The following is a 22,072-nucleotide window of genomic DNA, read 5'->3' as shown; positions in this document are numbered from 1 at the left end:
ACCCTACAACAATACAGAGAAAACCAACAATCAGATGATCTCCTATGAGCAAGCGCTTTGTGAGAAAGGGAGGGAAATATTCCCTTTTAACAGGAAGAAACCTCTCACAGAACCAAGATCAGGAGGGGTAAATAAAGGGACATATAGGAAACACTAAATAAAAGAAGAAGAAACCAGTGGAAAGTAAGGAGACTGACAGAAAACAAAATAACAAGTTAAAGATGGAAAACTGAATAAGAAAATAGGAGGGAAAAGGAAGGAGGGAAGTTAGATGCCAAAAAAGGATGAAATGGGCCGACAGGTGAGAAAAATTGAAAAGAAGATAACACTGGTAGGAGAGAAAGATGAAAAAGGAAAACAAAAGAGATGGTCAAGCAAAGGTCACAACAACAACAACAACAACAACAACAACAACAACAACAACAACAACAACAACAACAGGCAGCACAATGAGGAGGCAGGTGCTCTACATTCAATGTTATTTATACAGCATCAAATCACAACAACCGTCACATCAAGGTGCTTCATATTGTAAGGTAGACCCCACAATAATGCATACACACAAAGTAGCTCACAGGCCTCCATTGCGCTCGAGGCTTGTGTGCTAATTTTTTTTTTACCATGTCGTGGAAAGAAATGACCAGTAGAACAAAGCACATATTGTCCTCTAGTATCATGAGGAAGAATCAATGTTCAGGAAGATCCAGGGTTAGAAGATAAAGAAATATTGTCAATATTTAGAGCACATGCTACCCTTTCTCTGAAAAAGCACATCAGCCACCTGCAGAAGTGGAAGAAGGCTATGAAGTGAAGAAAAGTGATGAAGAATCTGAACTATGTTCAAGTAGGTTCTCAGGCATCCAGGACATGGTAGTCTGAGGAGCTTGGAGAGAAAGTGACTGGGCTTCTTGAAGTTTCTTGAATTTTCAGAATGTGAAACTGTAATAGAAGATGTGTCAGAGGACTACACATCATCCATTTCAATTATGATGAAGATCAAGCAGGAAAGAGGAATCAGCTGAGACAGAGGAATATTTGCAGTAACGTGAGGAAACACTGATCTGGTCTTCTAACCTTCCCAGTGACAGACGATGCCTGACTCTCTCATGTGCCTCAGAGAAAGATGCTCTACCACAGTCCAAGCACATGTGCCAGGTCCCATACTCCTTCAGTGGCTTTTCTACTCGAGTACTGAAAGCATTATACACAGTGTATTCTGCTTGTATTCTGCTTTTTAACGTTCACATGCCAATGGATGCATCAGAGACCAAGTTGGGGTTCAGTAACTTGCCCAAGGACACCTTGGTAAGAACTCCAGACTAGAGCACACAGAGATTGAACCAACAACCATCCAATTAGCAGATGACCTGCTCTACAGCCAACTCAATGATGAACAAGGAGGGACAACAAGAGAGGAAGAAAAATGGACCGAATGCAGCTGTAGGCATATGTGGGTGTGTTGATTCTTACTGCCGTGCATCCAGTAGAGTCACTACGGCCAGTTTATGACATCCTGAGTCTGGTAGAGAAGTTTTAAAGGTGACACAAGATTAATCATAGAAGCACAAAAAGGACATAATTTCTTGATAAAGACACAATAGATGATCGTCGTTCATGACACAAACGTGCTCCTGTGAGGTGTATGGAACACGTGGGTGTTCCTCCTGCTGTGATGTAAGATCCTGGTACTGATGTGACTGTATGAGCACCAAGTCCCCTTCAGAGGACTCTGTCCAACAGAACATCCAAGTAAACCAGGGAACTTTGAGACAAAAACATGGGCAGCATGTGATGCAGGTCCAGCTGTACATGGAACATGCTCGTGTGCGATGGCAAACCGTCTGTCCTGCAGTCAGGACACGAGTTGTCCCTAACATTGCAGGTTTCCAAAAGAAAACAATCACCTGTAACAGCTTGTTTACTGTATATGACCCTTGGCCTGCAACTGCGGAAAGAAAGCTGTCCATGATGGGACCAGTGCAGAGGAATAAACCTGAGCTTCCTCCTGCACTTGGGTCAAATATGGACACGCCTTTGTCCTCATGAAAGTTTGCCTTCACTCAGACTCATGCCCTCCTACCATGCCAAAATATAGAAAACTGTCAGGCAATGAGTTGGAATAAAGTTGAATAAAACCTTGAAACACAGAGATGGATGATATTTTATACTTGTTGCTTTATAAACAGTCAAAGCAAACGGGGTCATTTTTGAGCCCAGAGGACAACAGATGTGATTATTTGATGCCAGTAAAAAACTTGAAGTAGTTTAAAAACAGCTTTCTAAATTAACTTTGACATAAACCCGTCTGTGATCATCTGTTAAAGCAGCCGACTCTGGTTGTGAAACGATCCTCACGATAACTGATGATTTCATTAATTTTTTTACCCAAAAACAAAGAATCATTTTGTATAAATAAGGTTTTATCAGATATAAATTTGAAATGAAATAAAGAAATAGTGTCAAAATGTTTGAATTAAGTTTTAATTAAAAGTGGGGGAAAATCTACTTCATATTAATTAAGTATCAATCAAAGCAGATGGGGACATTTTGACCCCTGAAGACAACAGCTGTGATTATGTGCTGCCATTTAAAATTTAGAAATGATTAAAAAAAACATTCTCACTAAAGTTCAACATACAGCACTCTGTGGTTATTCAGACAGTCAAAATAATCTAAACATTTAAATATTTTATTGTCTCGTTTTATTTTCGCTCAAAAACAGACGATACTTTATGTAAACAAGGTCTGGTGCCCCTAAATTGTAAAATGAAGGGTCAATTTGTGGTAATGTGTTAGTCTTAAGTAAAACTCAGGTGTATTGATTGATAATTTATACTTATATACACTTATATACATTTTTGTCCCCTGAGGGTTAATCCTTCCATCTTGACAAGTTTCCCAGTTCCAGACATCAGACCCATCCCCACAACATAATACTCCTACCACCAAGTTCCATTATTAGATGTTCTTTGGTTTGTAAGCCTCAGCCTTCTTTCACCAAACATAAAGCCAAAGAACCACAGCTGCGTATGATCTGACCAAACAGCTTCCAGTATGGATGATTTTGCTCCAGGTTGTCCTTAGCAGACTTTAGTGTGGCTTAAAGGTGTGAAGTGGATTTTTTCAAAAGGAATTCACCACTTGGCTAAGTCCTTCACTACTGTCTTGACAGTTGTTCTGAGGTCTTTAGATACATCTCTCATCTTTTTCTTTCCAGAGCCTTTAAAATACTTATTTTCTGTACCGTTCCTGTGTACTACACGTACATGCATCCATGATAAGTCGTGGTCATCTTCCTGATGTGCTCGTGGATCTCTGTTGTTTCCTGGATTGCATTTCTAAAACTCACTATTCCTTGGCCTCCTTCCTTCCTTCTGCTTAGCATACAGTCTCAGGGTGTTGAATTTAGGTTGAAACCCTCCATGCATGGTAAGGAGCTTTCTTATCTTGATGTCAGCGGCTTCTATCTCCTCTTCTGGCAAGTTTATTATCCTAGCACTGTACCTGACGACTGGCAGGGCATAGATGCTGATTAGGCCTATGCAGAACATACAGGGACAGTCCATCTCCTTGGTAATAGGATCATGTAGTTTTAGAGTCTCTACTTTATAATATAAAGCACCTTCAGGTTGGTCAATCTCATCTTACAGTCTTGAGCAGTGTTGGTCAAGTTACTTGTAAAAGTAACCAGTAACTAATTACTGATTACTTCCCCAAAAAAGTAATCCCGTTACTTTACTGATTACTTATTTTCAAAAATAATTAATTACTTAGTTACTTAGTTGCTTCAGTTTCACGATTTACAACCTGAAGAGGTGATAAAGTGATAGATCTTTCAGCCCAATTCTACTTTTTCTGCATAATCCATCATACAAAATATAATCAAATGGAAAAGTCTCTTTTTAAAACTTGTTTTATTAGTTTTAATCTTTTAACTTTATGCATCAAGCAAACATTTAATTATATGCAACATTCTCTGACTTGAATAAATTAGTTTAACATTTAAACCTATTTTCTGCACATTCCAGCACATAAAATAAAATATTTTTTGTGTTTACACTCAGTCTTTCAAATAGATGCAAGTAAAACACAGCAGAAAATAAATCAGGAGTGGGGCAGGCGGAGGTTTGTCCTGGTGCAGGTGTGCCGCAGCGGTCAGTGGAAGGAGTTTCTCTGTGAGTTTCCCATTACCTCGTAGCTACTCGGTGCTTGCTCGGAAGTTTAGGGGTTTTTTCGTTGTAAAAAGAAGTTTTCTTCCCACGCACAGCGGACGCTAAACTCAAAGTAAGGTCAGTACTTCCACGCTTTAAACGCTGCACGCTCATACTCTCTCCGCACTCGATATACAGTGGGGCAAAAAAGTATTTAGTCAGCCACCGATTGTGCAAGTTCCCCCACTTAAAATGATGACAGAGGTCAGTAATTTGCACCAGAGGTACACTTCAACTGTGAGAGACCGAATGTGAAAAAAAAAATCCATGAATCCACATGGTAGGATTTGTAAAGAATTTATTGGTAAATCAGGGTGGAAAATAAGTATTTGGTCAATAACAAAAATACAACTCAATACTTTGTAACATAACCTTTATTGGCAATAGCAGAGGTCAAACGTTTACTATAGGTCTTTACCAGGTTTGCACACACAGTAGCTGGTATTTCGGCCCATTCCTCCATGCAGATCTTCTCGAGAGCAGTGATGTTTTGGGGCTGTCGCCGAGCAACACGGATTTTCAACTCCCGCCACAGATTTTCTATGGGGTTGAGGTCTGGAGACTGGCTAGGCCACTCCAGGACTTTCAAATGCTTCTTACGGAGCCACTCCTTTGTTGCCCGGGCGGTGTGTTTTGGATCATTGTCATGTTGGAAGACCCAGCCTCGTTTCATCTTCAAAGTTCTCACTGATGGAAGGAGGTTTTGGCTCAAAATCTCACGATACATGGCCCCATTCATTCTGTCCTTAACACGGATCAGTCGTCCTGTCCCCTTGGCAGAAAAACAGCCCCATAGCATGATGTTTCCACCCCCATGCTTCACAGTAGGTATGGTGTTCTTGGGATGCAACTCAGTATTCTTCTTCCTCCAAACACGACGAGTTGAGTTTATACCAAAAAGTTCTACTTTGGTTTCATCTGACCACATGACATTCTCCCAATCCTCTGCTGTATCATCCATGTGCTCTCTGGCAAACTTCAGACGGGCCTGGACATGCACTGGCTTCAGCAGCGGAACACGTCTGGCACTGCGGGATTTGATTCCCTGCCGTTGTAGTGTGTTACTGATGGTGACCTTTGTTACTTTGGTCCCAGCTCTCTGCAGGTCATTCACCAGGTCCCCCCGTGTGGTTCTGGGATCTTTGCTCACCGTTCTCATGATCATTTTGACCGCACGGGATGAGATCTTGCGTGGAGCCCCAGATCGAGGGAGATTATCAGTGGTCTTGTATGTCTTCCATTTTCTGATGATTGCTCCCACAGTTGATTTTTTCACACCAAGCTGCTTGCCTATTGTAGATTCACTCTTCCCAGTCTGGTGCAGGTCTACAATACTTTTCCTGGTGTCCTTCGAAAGCTCTTTGGTCTTGGCCATGGCGGAGTTTGGAGTCTGACTGTTTGAGGCTGTGGACAGGTGTCTTTTATACAGATGATGAGTTCAAACAGGTGCCATTCATACAGGTAACGAGTGGGGGACAGAAAAGCTTCTTACAGAAGACGTTACAGGTCTGTGAGAGCCAGAGATTTTCCTTGTTTGAGGTGACCAAATACTTATTTTCCACCCTGATTTATGAATAAATTCTTTACAAATCCTACCATGTGAATTCATGGATTTTTTTTTCACATTCTGTCTCTCACAGTTGAAGTGTACCTCTGGTGCAAATTACTGACCTCTGTCATCATTTTAAGTGGGGGAACTTGCACAATCGGTGGCTGACTAAATACTTTTTTGCCCCACTGTATGATCCATTGTTGATCTGCACACAGCTGTTGTCACTAACGGCGCACTCGCTTACGTCACTGTCATGAGACATTCTCGCAAAAAATCACAGTTTTAGTAACGCAGTAATGCAGCGTTCCTACGGGAAAGTAACAGTAATCTAATTACCGTTTTTGCAATAGTAATCCCTTACTTTACTCGTTACTTGAAAAAAGTAATCGGATTACAGTAACGCGTTACTGCCCATCTCTGGTCTTGAGTGACTGTATCTAACAGTAGCTGGTATTTCTGACAATTCCTTTGTGTGACCCACTCATGTGTTGAGCCATATGTCTGTCCATCTTAGCCATGATGCCTGACAGGAGCTTCCACGTGGCGCTGAGGCAGGTTATTGGTTGGGACCAGCCTCTTCTGGGAATCTGGGGATCAGTCTAATCTTTGGTTAGCCATTCCATGTGCAGGTCATTCATTAGCAGCTAGAGTGCTGTCAGCTTGTTTAGCTAGTAACTGTGAATCATGTCAGAGCCTGGTGTTGTCCAACTCTTCATGCGTGAGACTCTTTCTTGGATTTATTCCACTGTGATGGTTACTAGGCGAGGTTAGGGGAGGTAGCCAATGAGCATTTTCTTATGTGCTGCATCCTTCTCTGTCTTCACCCTTGGTGGGCTGGTCATTTATTGTTTGCCTGCTACTGAGAGTACACCTCAGATTGTTCAGTGGAGAACAGCCGATTTATTCTCCTGGCTCCTATGTCTCTGCAGTTTTAGAGATACTCTGAACCAGTCAAGCCATCACAGTTTGGTCGTTTAAATCCGTACACTTACACACTTTTTCAAAATTCTTTCCGAAGAGATAATCATGGTTCATCACTTATTCATAATATTATGCCTGATCTGTGCATTTGTGTTAATGAGCAAGTTGAACATATATAGATAAAATGTAGACAATAAGTGTATACGAGAAGCATTTATCCAATCTGTTCTAGACAGGTGAAGAACCCTCACATGCATAGACACATTCGGGTTTCTCAATACATCAGCAATCTTATCTGTGATCCTACCTTAGACAGTCATACCTGTTCATTGGTGAAGTGCTGCCATTTCAGCAGAGTCTCCTGCAGCACAATCCAGCGTTCTTCTGTCCATCTACAAATCGCTGCCCAGCGGTCACCAAGCACCTGCACAAACGAAATAAACACAGACACCCATATAGATCCCACTCAGTCCCCTAGAGCGTGATATGTGTATCCTCAAGCTTTTGAGTCCTTAGAGTTGGAGAAACTATTCCTGAGGTTTACCCTCTTCTGGACAGAGACCTCTGATGTTACACCTGGAATCTGCAGTTTTCTGCTCTTTGTCAAACACCATTATGTGAGGTTGGTTTGCCAGCGCTTCATTTTCAGGTCATCATGCCTTTTATACAATGCAGCCTACTATGTTATCGATCACCTCTCAAATTTGTGTTTTGTGAAGGACGTTTTTAATGCATCCTTTTATGTAAGTGTCCTAATTTTCTTTGGTTCACAGCAGCCTTTACCTCTGATTCAAGCTGTAGTTTGCACTGTTGTGCTTATCTCATCCATAAATAAAATATGTTACAATGGGCTCCAGATTTGATTTTCTCTTTATCTGTAATCCTTCTTGCTTTTACCAGCTCTCATGGATGTGCCCACAGTCAGTCTGTTTCTACCATCAGATTTTTGTCCAAACCATAGAAAACCGACTCTCGTTATTGCCAGCGGATTAATTTTCCGTTCTCTTGTTTCTTTTTCAAGTGATGAAAAATAAGTTTCATGGTCTCTCCAAATTATAGATGGCATAACATTTTAACACATTACCCTTGAAGGGCTTGACTCAATTTTGGGGCTAACCTTAGGCTAACCAGTCAAACTGCAGTTTGTAGCACTTGTGTTTCCCTCAATTTTTCTGGAGCATTAGGAATTCTACTTTAATTATTGCAGATTTTGTGAGTTAACAGTGGGAACAAACAAGTACACATCAAAGGCTAAGAGAAGGATGGATAATTAATCACAAAGACAAAGAACTGGAGTTTGTGTGATGATGACAAGTAAATTAATTTAGCAAAAAGTTAAGATAAACACACATACAGCAACAATGTCTTACTGCAGCTAATTACTGCACAACTGCAAAGACAAAACAAGCTCAATGTATTTTCCATTAGAAACAAAAAGCCCACATTTTGCTGGAGACAAAAAGAGAACTCAAAAAACATTTAGACAGAAAATTAGCCCGTCAATAAAATCTCTTGCTAATCTGTGTGATCAGCAAAAATATGTGCTGTGTGTGTGTGTGTGTGTGTGTGTGTGTGTGTGTGTGTGTGTGTGTGTGTACTTGCCTGAAGTTTGTTCTCCAAGGCAGCAGTGGTGCTGTCTCCACTGTTCTCATCTACCACCACCACCATGTGGGTCAGAGAGTTCACCCTCACCTGCTCAAGTTCCAGGTCCTCCTGCAGGAGCTTTAGTACACATTGGCACCCATCAGTATAAGGAATTCCCAAAATGCTGATGGTTTAATCACAGATTAAATTCAAGATTAACCTGCAAAAGAATAATGTGAAGAGAAAACTACGGACTGGAGAGAAATCATGAAGATACCACATGCTGCCAAACATGTTGGAGCAATTTTAGGGGATGGGCCTGTAAGTCTGTGAGTGGAAATGTTCAGAGATGATGTGAGAGCTGATAGTAGTGGAATGGATTCTGAAGTGTGCACAGCTACACTTGCAGCTCAAATTCAGTCAAATGCTAGCAAAACCGATCATGTGCAGGATGGCTGTAATTGCCAGGCAATGTACATTTTTTAGAAACTGTCTTGAATTAAAGCAGGAAGTCTTTCAGAAAGTTCAATCACACAACGACTGAATAATTGTTTGATATGTAGTACACCACCTTGTGTGTGGTGGAGCACACACTTGAGTTGCTTACTTGAAACCACCACCCCAGTTTATCAATCTTGACTTTCACAAAGTGTTGCAGAGATGTTGCTCAACCAAGACAGCCCCATAACATCCAGACCCTGAACTTTTACATTTCAGGGTCTGTATGCTTGAAAATGACGCGCCAAAAAGGAATGATTACAAACTCTGTGTAAACCACCTTGGTATCAAAATAAACATCACAACAAAGTAAACATCACAGCAGATACCATTGTGTCAAAGTAACATATAACCCCTAACCTCTATATAGCATATAGCAAAATGCGAAGTGTAATTTTGTCACGCTCTAAACAAAATTTACTGGACCAGCAAACGAAGGCCAAACTTGCAGTTTTGAAATCTGTAGATCTGTGCTTTCAGCAGAGACGCTGTCTGTGCACATGCTGTTGGGTGAACGGGGGAATCCGTACTTCGTGTTTACACCTTTTTGCAGGATCTTTTTTACCTGCTGTTTAGATGTTTGATGTTTTAGCTGTGTTTGGTGGTCATGGATATGGATTTGTGAGCGTTTTGCTGACTTTTCTGTGGAAGCACAAACCAGCACAGCTCCTCCTCTTCCCCCAGTACAGGGGGCATTGTGGTTGAACAGGTTAAGGAACTCAGGGTGAATCTCCTCCTCCCAAGGAGAAGTACTATCAAGTAGTTTTTTTAAACTGTCTCAGTGGCCTTTGACCTTATAATGGGTGAGTTGTCTCCCTCATCTCCACATTCTGCTTCCTATATGGAAGGTGTGACCCTGGGATTGAGGAGATCTTCAAATGTTCCAACAGCCACCTCACTATGTCCCCAGTAGAGGTCATCACACTCCAGTCCATGTGTGCAGAGCACTACCTCCCTCTTCTGACGTCAGCTGACGTCTTGGATCATGACTACGTTGACCTCTTCCTCTTACTTCAAGCACTACTTCACCAAATGCCCGTCCCCTGGTCTGACTTTAGGGTGGAGTCCCTATAACCTAGTCTGGGTGAAGGTAACATGATTCCTCTATTTTTCTATCTTCGTGGTAGTTTATTGAAACCACTCGGTCTAGGACAGAGGTGGGCAATCTCAGTCCAGGAGGGCCGGTGTCCCTGCAGGTTTTAGATGTGTCCTCGAACCAACACAGCTGATTTAAATGGCTAAATTAGCTCCTCAACATGTCCTGAAGTTCTCCAGAGGCCTGGTAACAAACTAATCATGTGATTCAGATGTGTTGACCCAAGGTGAGATCTAAAACCTGCAGGACACCGGCCTCGTGGACTGAGATTGCCCACCCCTGGTCTAGGAGCTATGCTTTGGTGGTAAGATTCAGTGGGCTCAAGATCACTGCAGGGTTTTTGCTTTTTCTGGTCACCTCTTGGCTTCAGTGATCTCCAGCTTCCACCAGGCCATTTTGCAGCCAGGTGTGAAGCGGCAGGGATAAAAGTTAGTACCTCCAAGTATGAGGCCATGATTCTCCATGAAGGTTCTGCTATGGATTTACTGCTGTCCTCATAAGCTACAAGGAGTGGAAATGAGAGGCTTCAACATAAATTAAGTAAAGGAAATGTATGAAAAAACACACTCTTACTGCTGTATGATTCACACAGAAGATTATTCCTCATAGACTTCAAAAGAGTGGTTAATGTGTACACACAGGTCATTCCAGCTCTGGAATAACTTTATTATAGAGATTTTATATTTCTTTACCTTATGAATGACTAAAATTAGGCCATGTGTTTCAAAAATCTAACTTTTAGTAGATATGGCAACAACTCTTTTTGTGAGTTTTATGGTTCCAGTGCTGGTAATGCAGTAAGGCAGTGGGGTAATTAAATTTAGCAAGATGAATGCAAATGTTTTCAATGTTCATGTTCAGGCAACAAAAACAACAACGGAGCTGGGTAGGAACAGATTGATGGGTAAACAGATGGACAGATGTTCACACACCATGAGGAAAGATGCAACAAAGAAGCGAGGGAGATGCAGATAATATGTACATAGGAGGAGATTCGAGCAGAGTGGACACACCTGCCACAGCACAGCTGAACAGAATCTGACAGACAAGACACAGGAAGCACAACTGAACATGACCCACATGAGACAGGACTATCAAAATAAAACAGTATGTAATGCACACGCTGAGAGCCAGATAAGACACGTGAACTTGACAGAGGGAGCGGACATAAACAGACATGGAGACACGACTGACTGAGGAGACAAAAGGATGAAACAGATAAATACTGGGAGCAGGACAAAAGATGTATTCACTAGACCAGACAGGGAAAACAAATAATCACAGAGACAGGACACAGAGAGACGAGACAGACACAGGGCATGACCAGGGAGACAAAAAGCGAATGTGCATGAGTCTATATCCCTGATACATTCAGGGAGGTTTCCCTAAACATGCCGACACACTTTAAAGACGATTGTGTAATCAGCAAGTTTGATTTTGATTATCTACAAAGTTTTATTTTAAACTAAGATCTGTAGACGCTGGATTGGAGCCACCCTTTTTTTATTCTTTTTGAAATCAAAAGCTTAATGGCAAGACTGTAAGGAATGTTTTAATCACTTTAACTGCGAATGACAACTTGTTGTGTAACATTATAAGGAAAAAGGGAACAACATGGCTGGATTAGTAAAGCAATCTTTCAAAAACAAGGATCAGCCTAGTACACGCCCACCTTGTGTTCTTCTACTCGGCGCTTGATGTCCTCCAGGTCAGGTCCCAGTGCCTGAGCCCCCATCTTCTTAATACGTGCTTCTGTCACATCCAACCAGTCTGTGAGTTGCTGCAGCTGCTCATGCTGCAGGTCCATCAGAACTTCATGGAGTCTGGGAGTGAGATGCAATTCAGTAATGTCTTATTTTGAAACCACAGCAGGTATTTACATAGCTATTTTCTAGTCTTACTTGTTGCCAAGTGTTCATCTATCTCACTTCCACACAGCCACTTTGAAATCATCAGTTAAGCTAACATACATGTCTTTGGACTAAGGAGGTGTGGCGTGGTGGCAGTGTTAACCTGACAGTGCTAAACTAACACTGGTGGATCATGCTACCATCCACAGAGACCGAAGGGTTTAAACCTCAGGCACTAGCGATTAGAGCTGATTTACTTGACTGACACTTAGTATCTTGTCTTAGTGGTGTGGTGTTAGTGGGATGACATTAGTTGTTAGATGTGTTATTAAAACATTTTTTAAATGTGAAGAGTGGTAAAGCAGTCTTTTTGAGAACTGTATTAGGTCAAATTACATACACTTATCATGGGCATGAGTGTCATGGAAATTTATGTTTGGAGGTGTAAAGGTGAGGCTTTCCACTAGGGTTGGTTTGCTGCAAGAGTTTAGTGGAACATTGCAGAGAGTGGATGGAACAAGGACTTTCTCCAACTTCACCCAAAATCCAATGGACTTCTTTCTTCTATCAAAGAGCTTTCTATCTAACATTCACACTTCAATGGATGTATTTGAGAGCAACTTGTGCTTAGTATCTTGCTTAAGGATATTTGGCAAGCAGACTGGGAGAGCCAGGAATTGAACCACCAACCTTCCAATTAGTAGGTGACCTGCTCTACTTCAAGAGCTTCCAACAGGACGATGATGCCAAATACACATCAGAATTGGTTTTGAAAAGGAAAATTAAGCTTCTGGAATGTTCTTCTCAAAGCCCTGACCTCAACCCTACTGAAAAAATTGTGGAGTATGCTTAAAAGCCTGATCCCGGCCAAGAAACTAACCAGTTTAAATTAAATCTATTTTTAAGAAGTGTCCACAAATATACAGACACAATTATGCCAGAAGCCTCTCGATGACAATCATTAAGTGCACCTTGCTAAGGCATGTTTGGCCAAATATTAGTGGCAGTCTATGCATATATTTGAACCTGCATACTAATTTTAACCCTGTGTGGATTACAGAAAATAAAGATAAATAAAGAAAACTTGTGCACCCAAATATGTACACATTACAATGATTCCACCCTGGAAAACACAGCTGAACAAAATCAAAGAAATTACATTGGGGATTGACATTCGTGTCCATGATGAGTGTAAAGTTCTGATCACAGCTGTATATCACGCCTGATAATACTGGTGGTGCTGAAAAGGGTTTTACAGTCTTCGAGCCGCTTTCAGCAAAGATGCAAGATTTTGAGAAGTGAATAGAATTTCATAAAGTCACAATCAATGTTAATCTGTATTGGTGATTATCAAAGCTCTCACTGATGCGATCTCTGATAATCACCAATGCAAACAAGAAACCTTTTTAGACCCATTAAAAATAGTCTCAGTGGAGACTACTCATCATGTTGCTTTAACTAACTTTAACTGATGGAAAATGACTTAAAGATGTATCTTCTAAGAAAATACTTTCAAAATATCACATGACCAGGCTTCTGTCAAAACAAGATCAATAAGATAGATGTGAGTTTTAATATTGTTAATTGTACTGATGCTTGTTTAATGTATGTACCTGCTCTGTCGCTCCATGCTAGCGACTCTTAGGTGCTCCCACCGGGAGTTGAGAAGGTTCATTTGCTCTCTGACTTCAGAATCCTCCTCTTCACTCAGGTTTCCTTCCCCCAGCAGGGCAGCACCGGCCCGGAGGACTCGTCCTACACTGCTCTGGTGTGTTGTCAGCTCCACCATATACCCCTGTTATTAAAGAAACAGATGGAAGAATTGCACATGCATATTCACAGTAATTCAACTATTTTTTAATCCTACAAAGGTGAGGGGGTACCTCATATTACTATGGCACCTACTGCTTCATCTATTTTTATTGAACACTTAACTGCAATGTGATCCTTCCAGGATATCAGAAGGCAGAATGGTCAGAGTAAGTGAGTGCATCAAAGTCCTAGAAGCTCCCATTCAGTACAGTTAATGCATCGCTTACAGTTAAAGCTAAAAACAGCTGCCCATTGCAAACAGCTACTGCAGGAGACCAGCTGTTTCCATACCAGATATAAAATGCTTACAAACAACAGATCTAAAAACTTTTCCATGCATAAAGTTTTATTACAGTAAGATATCCATATCTCACAGATTTAACTGACGTAACTGCAACTGTTTATTCTGACTGTGACTTAAACCCTTTTCATATTTCTGCTCTTTGATCACATTTCACAGGCAAAATGTGACGTTGATACCGTAGATTTTTAACGTCCCCCTTCACATCTTATTTTGTGAAACTGTAAAATTATTTTTTTAGCTATTGGATATTCTATGGATTGATGACATCGGAAAATATAGAGGATCAGTGATAATCAATACATTTTCAGCTGCTGTGACACAAATATGAGAGTCCTTTAAAAGAAAAAAGTTTTCTAATCCTGTGCACATGGAATAATAGCTCAGTGTTATTTGGGCATTTCACCTTTAATTATACAGTTCCAAAGATCCAGCTGTACGCAAATGTGTGAAAACATAAAATCCCTTTAGAAACGTAAGACAGTGCAAACATTTTATTACCAGCTGTACTTTAGTTTGTCTAGTGTCCTACACTATATAAACTATTCAAATGCCCATATGACATGTTTTCTATTTCACCATTCACTAACAGCACAGAGAAGGTGTTGTTTAAATATGCCAAAGTTTTCTTTAAACAAACAGTATTATTAAAGCTCTTCATGACCGTGTCCTATTTTTTGGTCACCCTAAACTATTCTGACAAAAGAATTTAAAATTCTATTAACTCTAAAAAATTCACTGGTCAGCTGTGGGAATCCTGAAAATAAGTGTTGAATCTTAAAAAATAATACAATACCTTTATTTAATTTAAAAACCACAATCCAGTAGGATTTCACTAGTCCTACCTCGTGTGTGTGAAACTGCTCCTTAACCTCCTCCACATGGTTGGAGATAGGAGCCTGGCCCTGGAGACCATCTTCAGCGGACAGAAGCCATGTCAAGACCTTAAAAGTTACATTTAATTAACATAACAATAGCATACTTTCTTTTTTTTTCTAAAATAAAGTTTTTTTCTTCTTCTTTATCTTTCATTTTCTCCCTCTAGGGGTTGCTATATCAGATCATCTTCTTCCATCACACCAACCCTCTGCATTTACTCTTTCACTACATGCATGAACTTTCTCTCGGGTCTTCCTCTTTTCCTCCTGCCCGAAAACCTCATTTTTAAACATCATTTGTCCGATTGATCTATCTGCACTATTGGGTTGAAATCAGAACTCTGTACATACAAGTTCTTCTACACTCACTGGCACATGTCTTTATGGACCTTGCTTTGTGCACTGGTGAGCAGTCATGTTGGAACAGGAAATCCTTGCCACAAAGTTGAGAGCATGAAACTGTCCACAGTGTCTTTCACTGAAAATAGGGCGCCGAGTCCATAATCTCCCACCAAACTTGGCACGATGCAGTTAGACAAGAACCGTTCTCCTTGCATCCACCAAACCTCATCTGTCTCATGTGTTGGATTGCAATACAGAGAAGTAGGATTTGTCACTCCAGAAAACACGTTTCCACTGTCCACCGTGCTTTATACTACTCCATCTGACACTTTGCATTGGGCTTGGTGATATAATGCTTGAATACAGCTCCGTAAAGATCTCTATGCACTATTCTTTAGCTAATCTGAAAGCCACATGAAGTATGGAGATCTGTAGCAATCAACTGTGCAGAAAGTTGGCGACCTCTCTGGACTATGTACCTCAGCATCCACTGGAAAATTTAGTAGAGAACAGGTGGCATCCTATCATGGTACCGCAATGAAAGTCACTGATTTCCTGAAAGCAACTCATTCTTCCACAAATGTTTGTAGGAACAGTCTGCGTTTAAAATGCACTGCCCGGCGACAGTGTGCCATCGAAGAAACCACACGTTTCTTATACACTGAGAGATGTCGCATGCGGGAAGGTGGTGACTCACACACAGACACACCCACGCACACACAATATTTGCTTCTGTACATTAAATGTTTTATAAAGTAGATATGAGTCCTTTATCATCACCACATTGTCTTACCTCCTCCAGTGCAGCCTGGTAGCTTTCCAGGCTGGTGGTTCCTGCAGGCAGAGGACTGAGACGCTGCTGCAGCTCCTCTTGGCTGGGATCCAGCAACTAAACAAGGCAGCAACAGGTTAGAGATAACAGGCAGAGACAGAGTCCGATGGTGGAGATGACGTGAGGAGAAACAGAAGAATGGAGGGCACCAGGGTTAAGAAGTCGAGGTGAAAAGAGGACAGACAGAGATGATAAAACAAGCAGAATGTCAAAAATCAGAGGGGTGAGCAGGGAGGGATCGGGACGAGTAGAAAATATTAAAGGCAACATGTGAAAGAAATGTGGGAAACAGAGGTGATAAAGAGAGATAAGGAGAAGCCTCTGAGTGTCAGATATTAATGATGATGATGATGACAAGCAGTTTTAAACTTTCTCCAAACTTAACTCGTCCTCTCTCTCCCCTTATCTCTCTCTGTGCGCTCACTTCTGATCTAGACACCAATAATTCTCTCTTTTTATCTCATCTCAGTGCTGTTTCTCTCACTTCATTCTTCTCTCTGGTAATAAGGTCATAAGATGATTCAATAACTGCCAACCACAGTCAATGCTGCCGTCTCTTAATGTCTATTTTGCTTGGATCTGTGTGACGGTAGACACATAAATGTTTAGCCTATCTAACATAAACAAATAAAAGGAGTGTAGGGTAAAAGTGTAAGGGTGTAAGGGTGTAAGGGTGTAAGGGTACGCTACGGAAGAGGAATTCTGGGCCCACTTTCTTTTTCTAGTGGGCCTAATCCTCTTCTGTAGTAAACCCTACACAATCTCGTTTCTGACTTTTTTATTTTCTATTATTAACTAATTGATAAATTTCTTATATTGGTTGATCCTACCTATGATAGTTATACACTGTTTGCCCAAGTTTTCTTTCTTTTCTGTTTTTAATTATCGTTGCTTTAGCTGTTTTTACTTTTTTGTGTTCTGTAACATACTTTGGAACTATGTTTAGAAACTGCTTCATATTTTAAGTTTTACATTTATTATTAGTCCATCCCCAAAAACAACAAAAGGGGGTGAAAAAAGATCAAATACTCACAGTTGGGTTAAAGATTGAACTGTCAAAATCAGTATGAAATGTTTTGTAGCTTTGTTTTTCTTTTTCTCAAGATGCAAAAACGTCAGTAGAAAAATTGCGTTTTCTATTGTCTATAAAATTATAGTTGTTGATAGCTTGAACAGCCTCTTGATGTCACCTCACAATAAATATGCTTGTAGGTTCACCTACTAGATGTAAAGCTCATGTGACAATTGATTTATTTTCACACAAGATGAAAACAATAAGAAGAGGAAGCTTTAGACGTCTATTTCTGAGTTCAGTCGTGGGTTTGATTCGGTTTAGCTGACTCTGTCTAATGTTCAAAAAAGCTGCATCAGCAAAGTCTCTGAATTGTTGTAACAACCAAAGATAAAGACGAAACTCTATACAACAACGAACCAGCCTTTTTTATTTTTATACTTGTACGCCAAAAAACATGATTTCATTCTACTTGTGCACTTATGGGCCTTTAGTTCTTACACTACAGCAAGAGGAGCAGCATGTGCTCATTTAATCAAATAGCTCCCCTTGACTTTCCAAATATTATTGAATAGAACAGTTTAAGTAGGTATGTCAGCATGACACATCTACTTATCTGCAAGTTAAGCAGATGTGTCAAGAATACTGAATATCTGCAAGTATTGTTGAGCCATTGAATTAAACGATTTATGAGAAAATTGCTACATATAGCTTAACTCCATCCACATGGGTTTGACTTGACACTCAGATGATTTTTTAAACCAAGTACAAGCTTGTTCTAATAAAAGCTTCAAGAGTGCTGAAAGATCAAATAAGTAATTTATCCTTGTGTTTAGTCTGTGCTCTGTCGTGAAAACAACTATCCATCGTCCTGACCAACGCCAGATCCCTCACAAACAAAACGGAGGAGCTTCAATCAGAGATTTACTACAACCGTCCGGGAGTGTTGTCTACTGATTGTAACCGAATCCTGGCTCCATCCAAAAATCCCAAATGCTTCAGAGGAGGTACCAAACTGGTCCTACAGGTCCTACCTCACAACCTAACATTAGCCACAGTTACCATTACCATTTACAGTTACAGTTACCATTGTTTACACCCCCCACCCGCCCCACCCTATGCTAACGTTATCTTAGCACTCAAGTGCCTTCAACTTATTATCAGTAAACAGCAGAGAGAGCGCCCAGAGGTCATCTATACTGTTGCTGGGGACTTTAATAAGGCATGTTTGAAACTGAGGTGTCTTACCGGGGGGATAGGACACTGGTCCATGTGTACAGTAACATCGAGCAGGCCTACAAAGCAACACACCTCCCCCACCCAGGACAATCTGACCACCTCTCTCTGCTTCTCGTCCACCCCCTGTCCCTGAGGCTGAGGCACAGTTCTCTGTACAGCACTGCCTGAGCCAACCTGGGCATCAAACAAGCTAAGGAGGCCTACAGCAGGTGGGTAGAGGGCCTCCTCACCTACAACAACCCCCATCAGGTGTCCAAAAAGGCCAATCCTCCAACCCCCAACAGCAGCATCAAAGTAGCAGAGCTCAACACTTTGTTTGCTCGGTTTGAGACCACCCCTGCCTTATACGATGGAGACGAGAGACAGACCGACTTCAGGAGGCACAGACAGGTCCGTTCCCCTCTGATTATAAATGCAGAGCGGGTGGAATCTGTCTCCACCTTCAGTTTCTGGGCACCAAACACCTCTGCTGATCTCACCTGGACCCACAACACCAACACCCAGGTAAAGAACGCCCAGCAGCGACTGCACGTCCTCCATGTCCTGAGGAAAAATAACCTGGACTAGAATGGGCCATCACAGGTGACCCCTTGCACCCCACCACCCGTTTGACCCGCTGCCCTGTGGTCAGCGCCTCAGGTGAATCAGGTCCCACACCTCCAGACTCTCAACCAGCTTCTTCTTCTCGCCCTTCTCCCTGTTAACAAACGATCCACCACACCAGACCCCTGCTCACCCACCTCACCACTCTAAGCCATGGTCTGAGTAACCCCCATCACTCTGGCCGCCCACACAGGGACTCCATTCAAATCTAATCCTTTTACTTTGCACTACTTCTAAGAACCTTACAACTTGTTCTCTATTGTGGGCCTTTCTCTTGTTTTGTATATATTCCTCTTGACTGCCAACATTTTCAAAGTTAAGTAAAGTCAACCGCTTTCATCTACAGCACGCTGACAAAGAACTGCGAGCTGTATCACTACTGATTTAAAGTGAAGACACAAACACACAGTTAGCATAGCTTATGACTTGATTTATAAATGATTGAAATTAACACTGATTAGAAAAGTCAATGCATTTCAAATCGTGATTTGCATTGAAAACGTGATGATGTAAACACACCGCAAAACTGTACACTTCAAGTTTTTCTTCGGGTTAAAATTTCAAAACTAAAATTCACATGTTTAATGCATTTTTAAAACATCACAAAAACAAAGAGCATTTTTAAGAAAGGGACACATTCTGGGGAGCAGACAGAACAAAAACCACACATGCAGAGACAGATGGGGAACTGGCATCAAGTGTTAGTGTGAGACACGGACCTGATCAGTAAAACGCCTCCTCTTTTGCTCGGGCGACTGGACATATGCAGCCTGGGTGTAGGCATAGCTTTTATAGCGAGGCTGAGGGGAGGGGCTCTGCACTCGCCCCTGAGCCACATTCACTGTAATCTGAGAGAGGACAGACAGAAAGGAAAAGACAGAGGCAAGAGAGGAAGAGAGGAAGAGGCAAAAGAATGCAAAAAGGAAAGCGAAAGATCCAAAAGCTAAATTAAATAATTGCTTTACCAAGTTAGTGAAAATGTGCAGCCCTGAAAGAAGTATTCACATTCAGCCACTATTGAATGTTATTAGCACATTAAATAGCTATTAACAGTTGTTATTACTACTGTAATTGTGCTTCAGACTGGGCAAAATCCCACAGGCGAGCTCTGTAAAGCAACCAAGGTATAAGGTAACTCTTGCTTGTCATTTGAATAAATGCATGTCGATTCTGTAATGTTTAAGCACCATGGGAAAACCGCTGTTACTAACTCCTGCCATACATAAAACTGAATTTAATTAATCAGGCTATTATCACTCTACAGCATGTAATAGACCTGGAGGTTCACTACAGATTACTGTGTTAGTGTCATGTTCTTCTTTCCCCGGGTGTAAAAACAAAGATCTCGTCACACAAGCCACGAGCTTTCCCTGAAACTAACCACGCCCAAACTTAACCAAACAGCAGTTTTTAAAAAACATCAATAAATAACCGTCAACAATCTTCATGGTGTCCAGCAATGACTTGTGCCACCTTGCGCCTCGTATAGCTTTGCTTTGCACACTAGCATATGGGAGTAATAATAACTCATTCAGCGCTGAATTCAAAATCTCACAGAAAAATCAAGGCACAACTTTAAAAAAAAAAACCAGTCCAGTGTAGCCTGCCTGGGACGGGATTACCGGAGTGGATCGGGCTGTGGCCAGAGGCAGAGTTCCAGGTTCTACCAATCCCTGGTTCCTGAATCTGGCTTGTGGTACGTGGAACTCCTGGTGGGGAAGGAGTCAGAGCTGGTGTGTGAGGTTGGGAGATATGGACTAAATATAATCAGGCTCACCTCAACATGAAGCTCAGGCTCTGGAAACAATTTCCTGTGAAGAGGGCTTGGACTCTCTTCCACTCTGGACTTGCTATAGGTGAGAGATGGCCATAACGAACACCATGTTCAAGAAGTAGGGTCTTTATCACTGCACATGGCAGTAGGAGACCCTAGGTCACAATCCATGATTGATTTTGTAATCATGTCATCAGATCTGCAGCCAAACGTCTTGGAGGAGCTGATCTGTCAACCGATCACCATCTGCTGGTTAGTTGGATCAGGTGGCAGGGGAAGATGCTGGACAGACCTGGCATACCCAAGCATATAGTGAGGTTACGCTGGGAATATCTACCAGAGCCCCAGCCCGTGAGAACTTCATTTCCCACCTCGGCAGAGCTTTGATTGAATTCCAAGGATTTTGGTGAGACCCTGGAACAAGACTTTGAGTTGACCTCAAAGCAAGCTCAGACAACTGAAGAGGGGGAAGACGGTGCTCTGCTGTTTTCAGTGTAGCACGGCCTGTGGATGGAGTCAAGTGGCAGAAGGAATAACTTGAGTGTCTCCCCAATCCTGTAATGGGAGCAGAGGCTGAAGATGGGAGATTTCCTTCCAACCTACGCCAAAGTGCTTGCTTATAGGGGGTCATGTGATTGTTGGGGTTTTCTCTGTTGTTCTTGTATTATTGTAGAGTCTTTATCGTACAATATAAAGCGCCTTCAGGCAACTATTGTTGTGATTTGGCACTATATAAATAAAACTGAACTAAACGGCCTGTATTTGTATAGCGCTTTTCTAGTCCCTAAGGACCCCAAAGTGCTTTACACAACCAGTCATCCAATCATCCACACACTGGTGATGGCAGCTACATTGTAGCCACAGCCACCCTGGGGCGCACTGACAGAGGCGAGGCTGCCGGACACTGGCGCCACCAGGCCCTCTGACCACCACCAGTAGGCAACGGGTGAAGTGTCTTGCCCAAGGACAGAACGACCAAGACTGTCCAAGCCGGGGCTCGAACCGGCAACCTTCCGATTACAAGGCGACCACCCAACTCTTGAGCCACAATCGCCCTAAACTGAATTGAATTGAATTTGACTCGGGTGCTTTCTGGATGCATCCTAAGTTAGGTGTTTCAGGCATGGTTTATTGGGAGGACACGTTGGAGAGATTATATGTAATCCTATCCATATGTAACCCTAACCCAGCTAAGCAGTAGAAAATGGATGAATAATATAATGACTAATAATAATACGATGGTGCTTTTTCTTTAAGAGCTATTGCTAACTTTGTAAAACAAACTATTTTAAGTGATTTTATTTTTTAAGGCACTTTGTCAGTAATCACATTGCCAGAGAACTGTTTGTGGATTTTCCCAGAAATAACTGTTTTTTGTAATCGGCTGTTTCAGACAGTACAGCTAAACAGAGGCGTGGCCTAAGCAAAGGGCTGGTTTATGGTAATCAAAACTGCTTATAGTTCCCCTCAACATGTTTGCTGTCCAGGGACATGGTTGTCATGCTCTTGATCAATTTTCACACAAATGTGGGAAACAAAAAATAGTCATACAACCTATAAAAATAGA

At 41.6% G+C, this 22,072-nt stretch overlaps 1 protein-coding gene across 2 annotated transcripts in view; it reads right to left on the bottom strand.

Moving 5' to 3' along the window:
• Window positions 1-22,072, bottom strand: part of dmd (dystrophin) — a 289,532-nt gene that overhangs the window by 152,028 nt on the left and 115,432 nt on the right. For both annotated transcript variants that reach the window (XM_085449001.1, XM_085449002.1), the window contains exons 10-16: window positions 19,451-19,579; window positions 15,839-15,934; window positions 14,671-14,769; window positions 13,326-13,507; window positions 11,535-11,685; window positions 8,287-8,406; window positions 7,007-7,108 (exon numbers count right to left, since the gene is read on the bottom strand). In XM_085449001.1, coding sequence (XP_085305127.1) covers window positions 7,007-7,108; window positions 8,287-8,406; window positions 11,535-11,685; window positions 13,326-13,507; window positions 14,671-14,769; window positions 15,839-15,934; window positions 19,451-19,579 — 879 coding nt within the window. The remainder of the gene's footprint in view (window positions 1-7,006; window positions 7,109-8,286; window positions 8,407-11,534; window positions 11,686-13,325; window positions 13,508-14,670; window positions 14,770-15,838; window positions 15,935-19,450; window positions 19,580-22,072) is intronic.

The sequence above is a fragment of the Copadichromis virginalis genome, linkage group LG23, assembly GCF_057382275.1.
Source record: "Copadichromis virginalis isolate Kocher_CV1m ecotype Utaka linkage group LG23, C_Virginalis_male_GT1.1, whole genome shotgun sequence".
NCBI classification, from domain to species: domain Eukaryota; kingdom Metazoa; phylum Chordata; class Actinopteri; order Cichliformes; family Cichlidae; genus Copadichromis; species Copadichromis virginalis.
The sequence above is the reverse complement of the archived record's forward strand: the minus strand, read 5'-3'. Positions and strand labels throughout refer to the sequence as shown.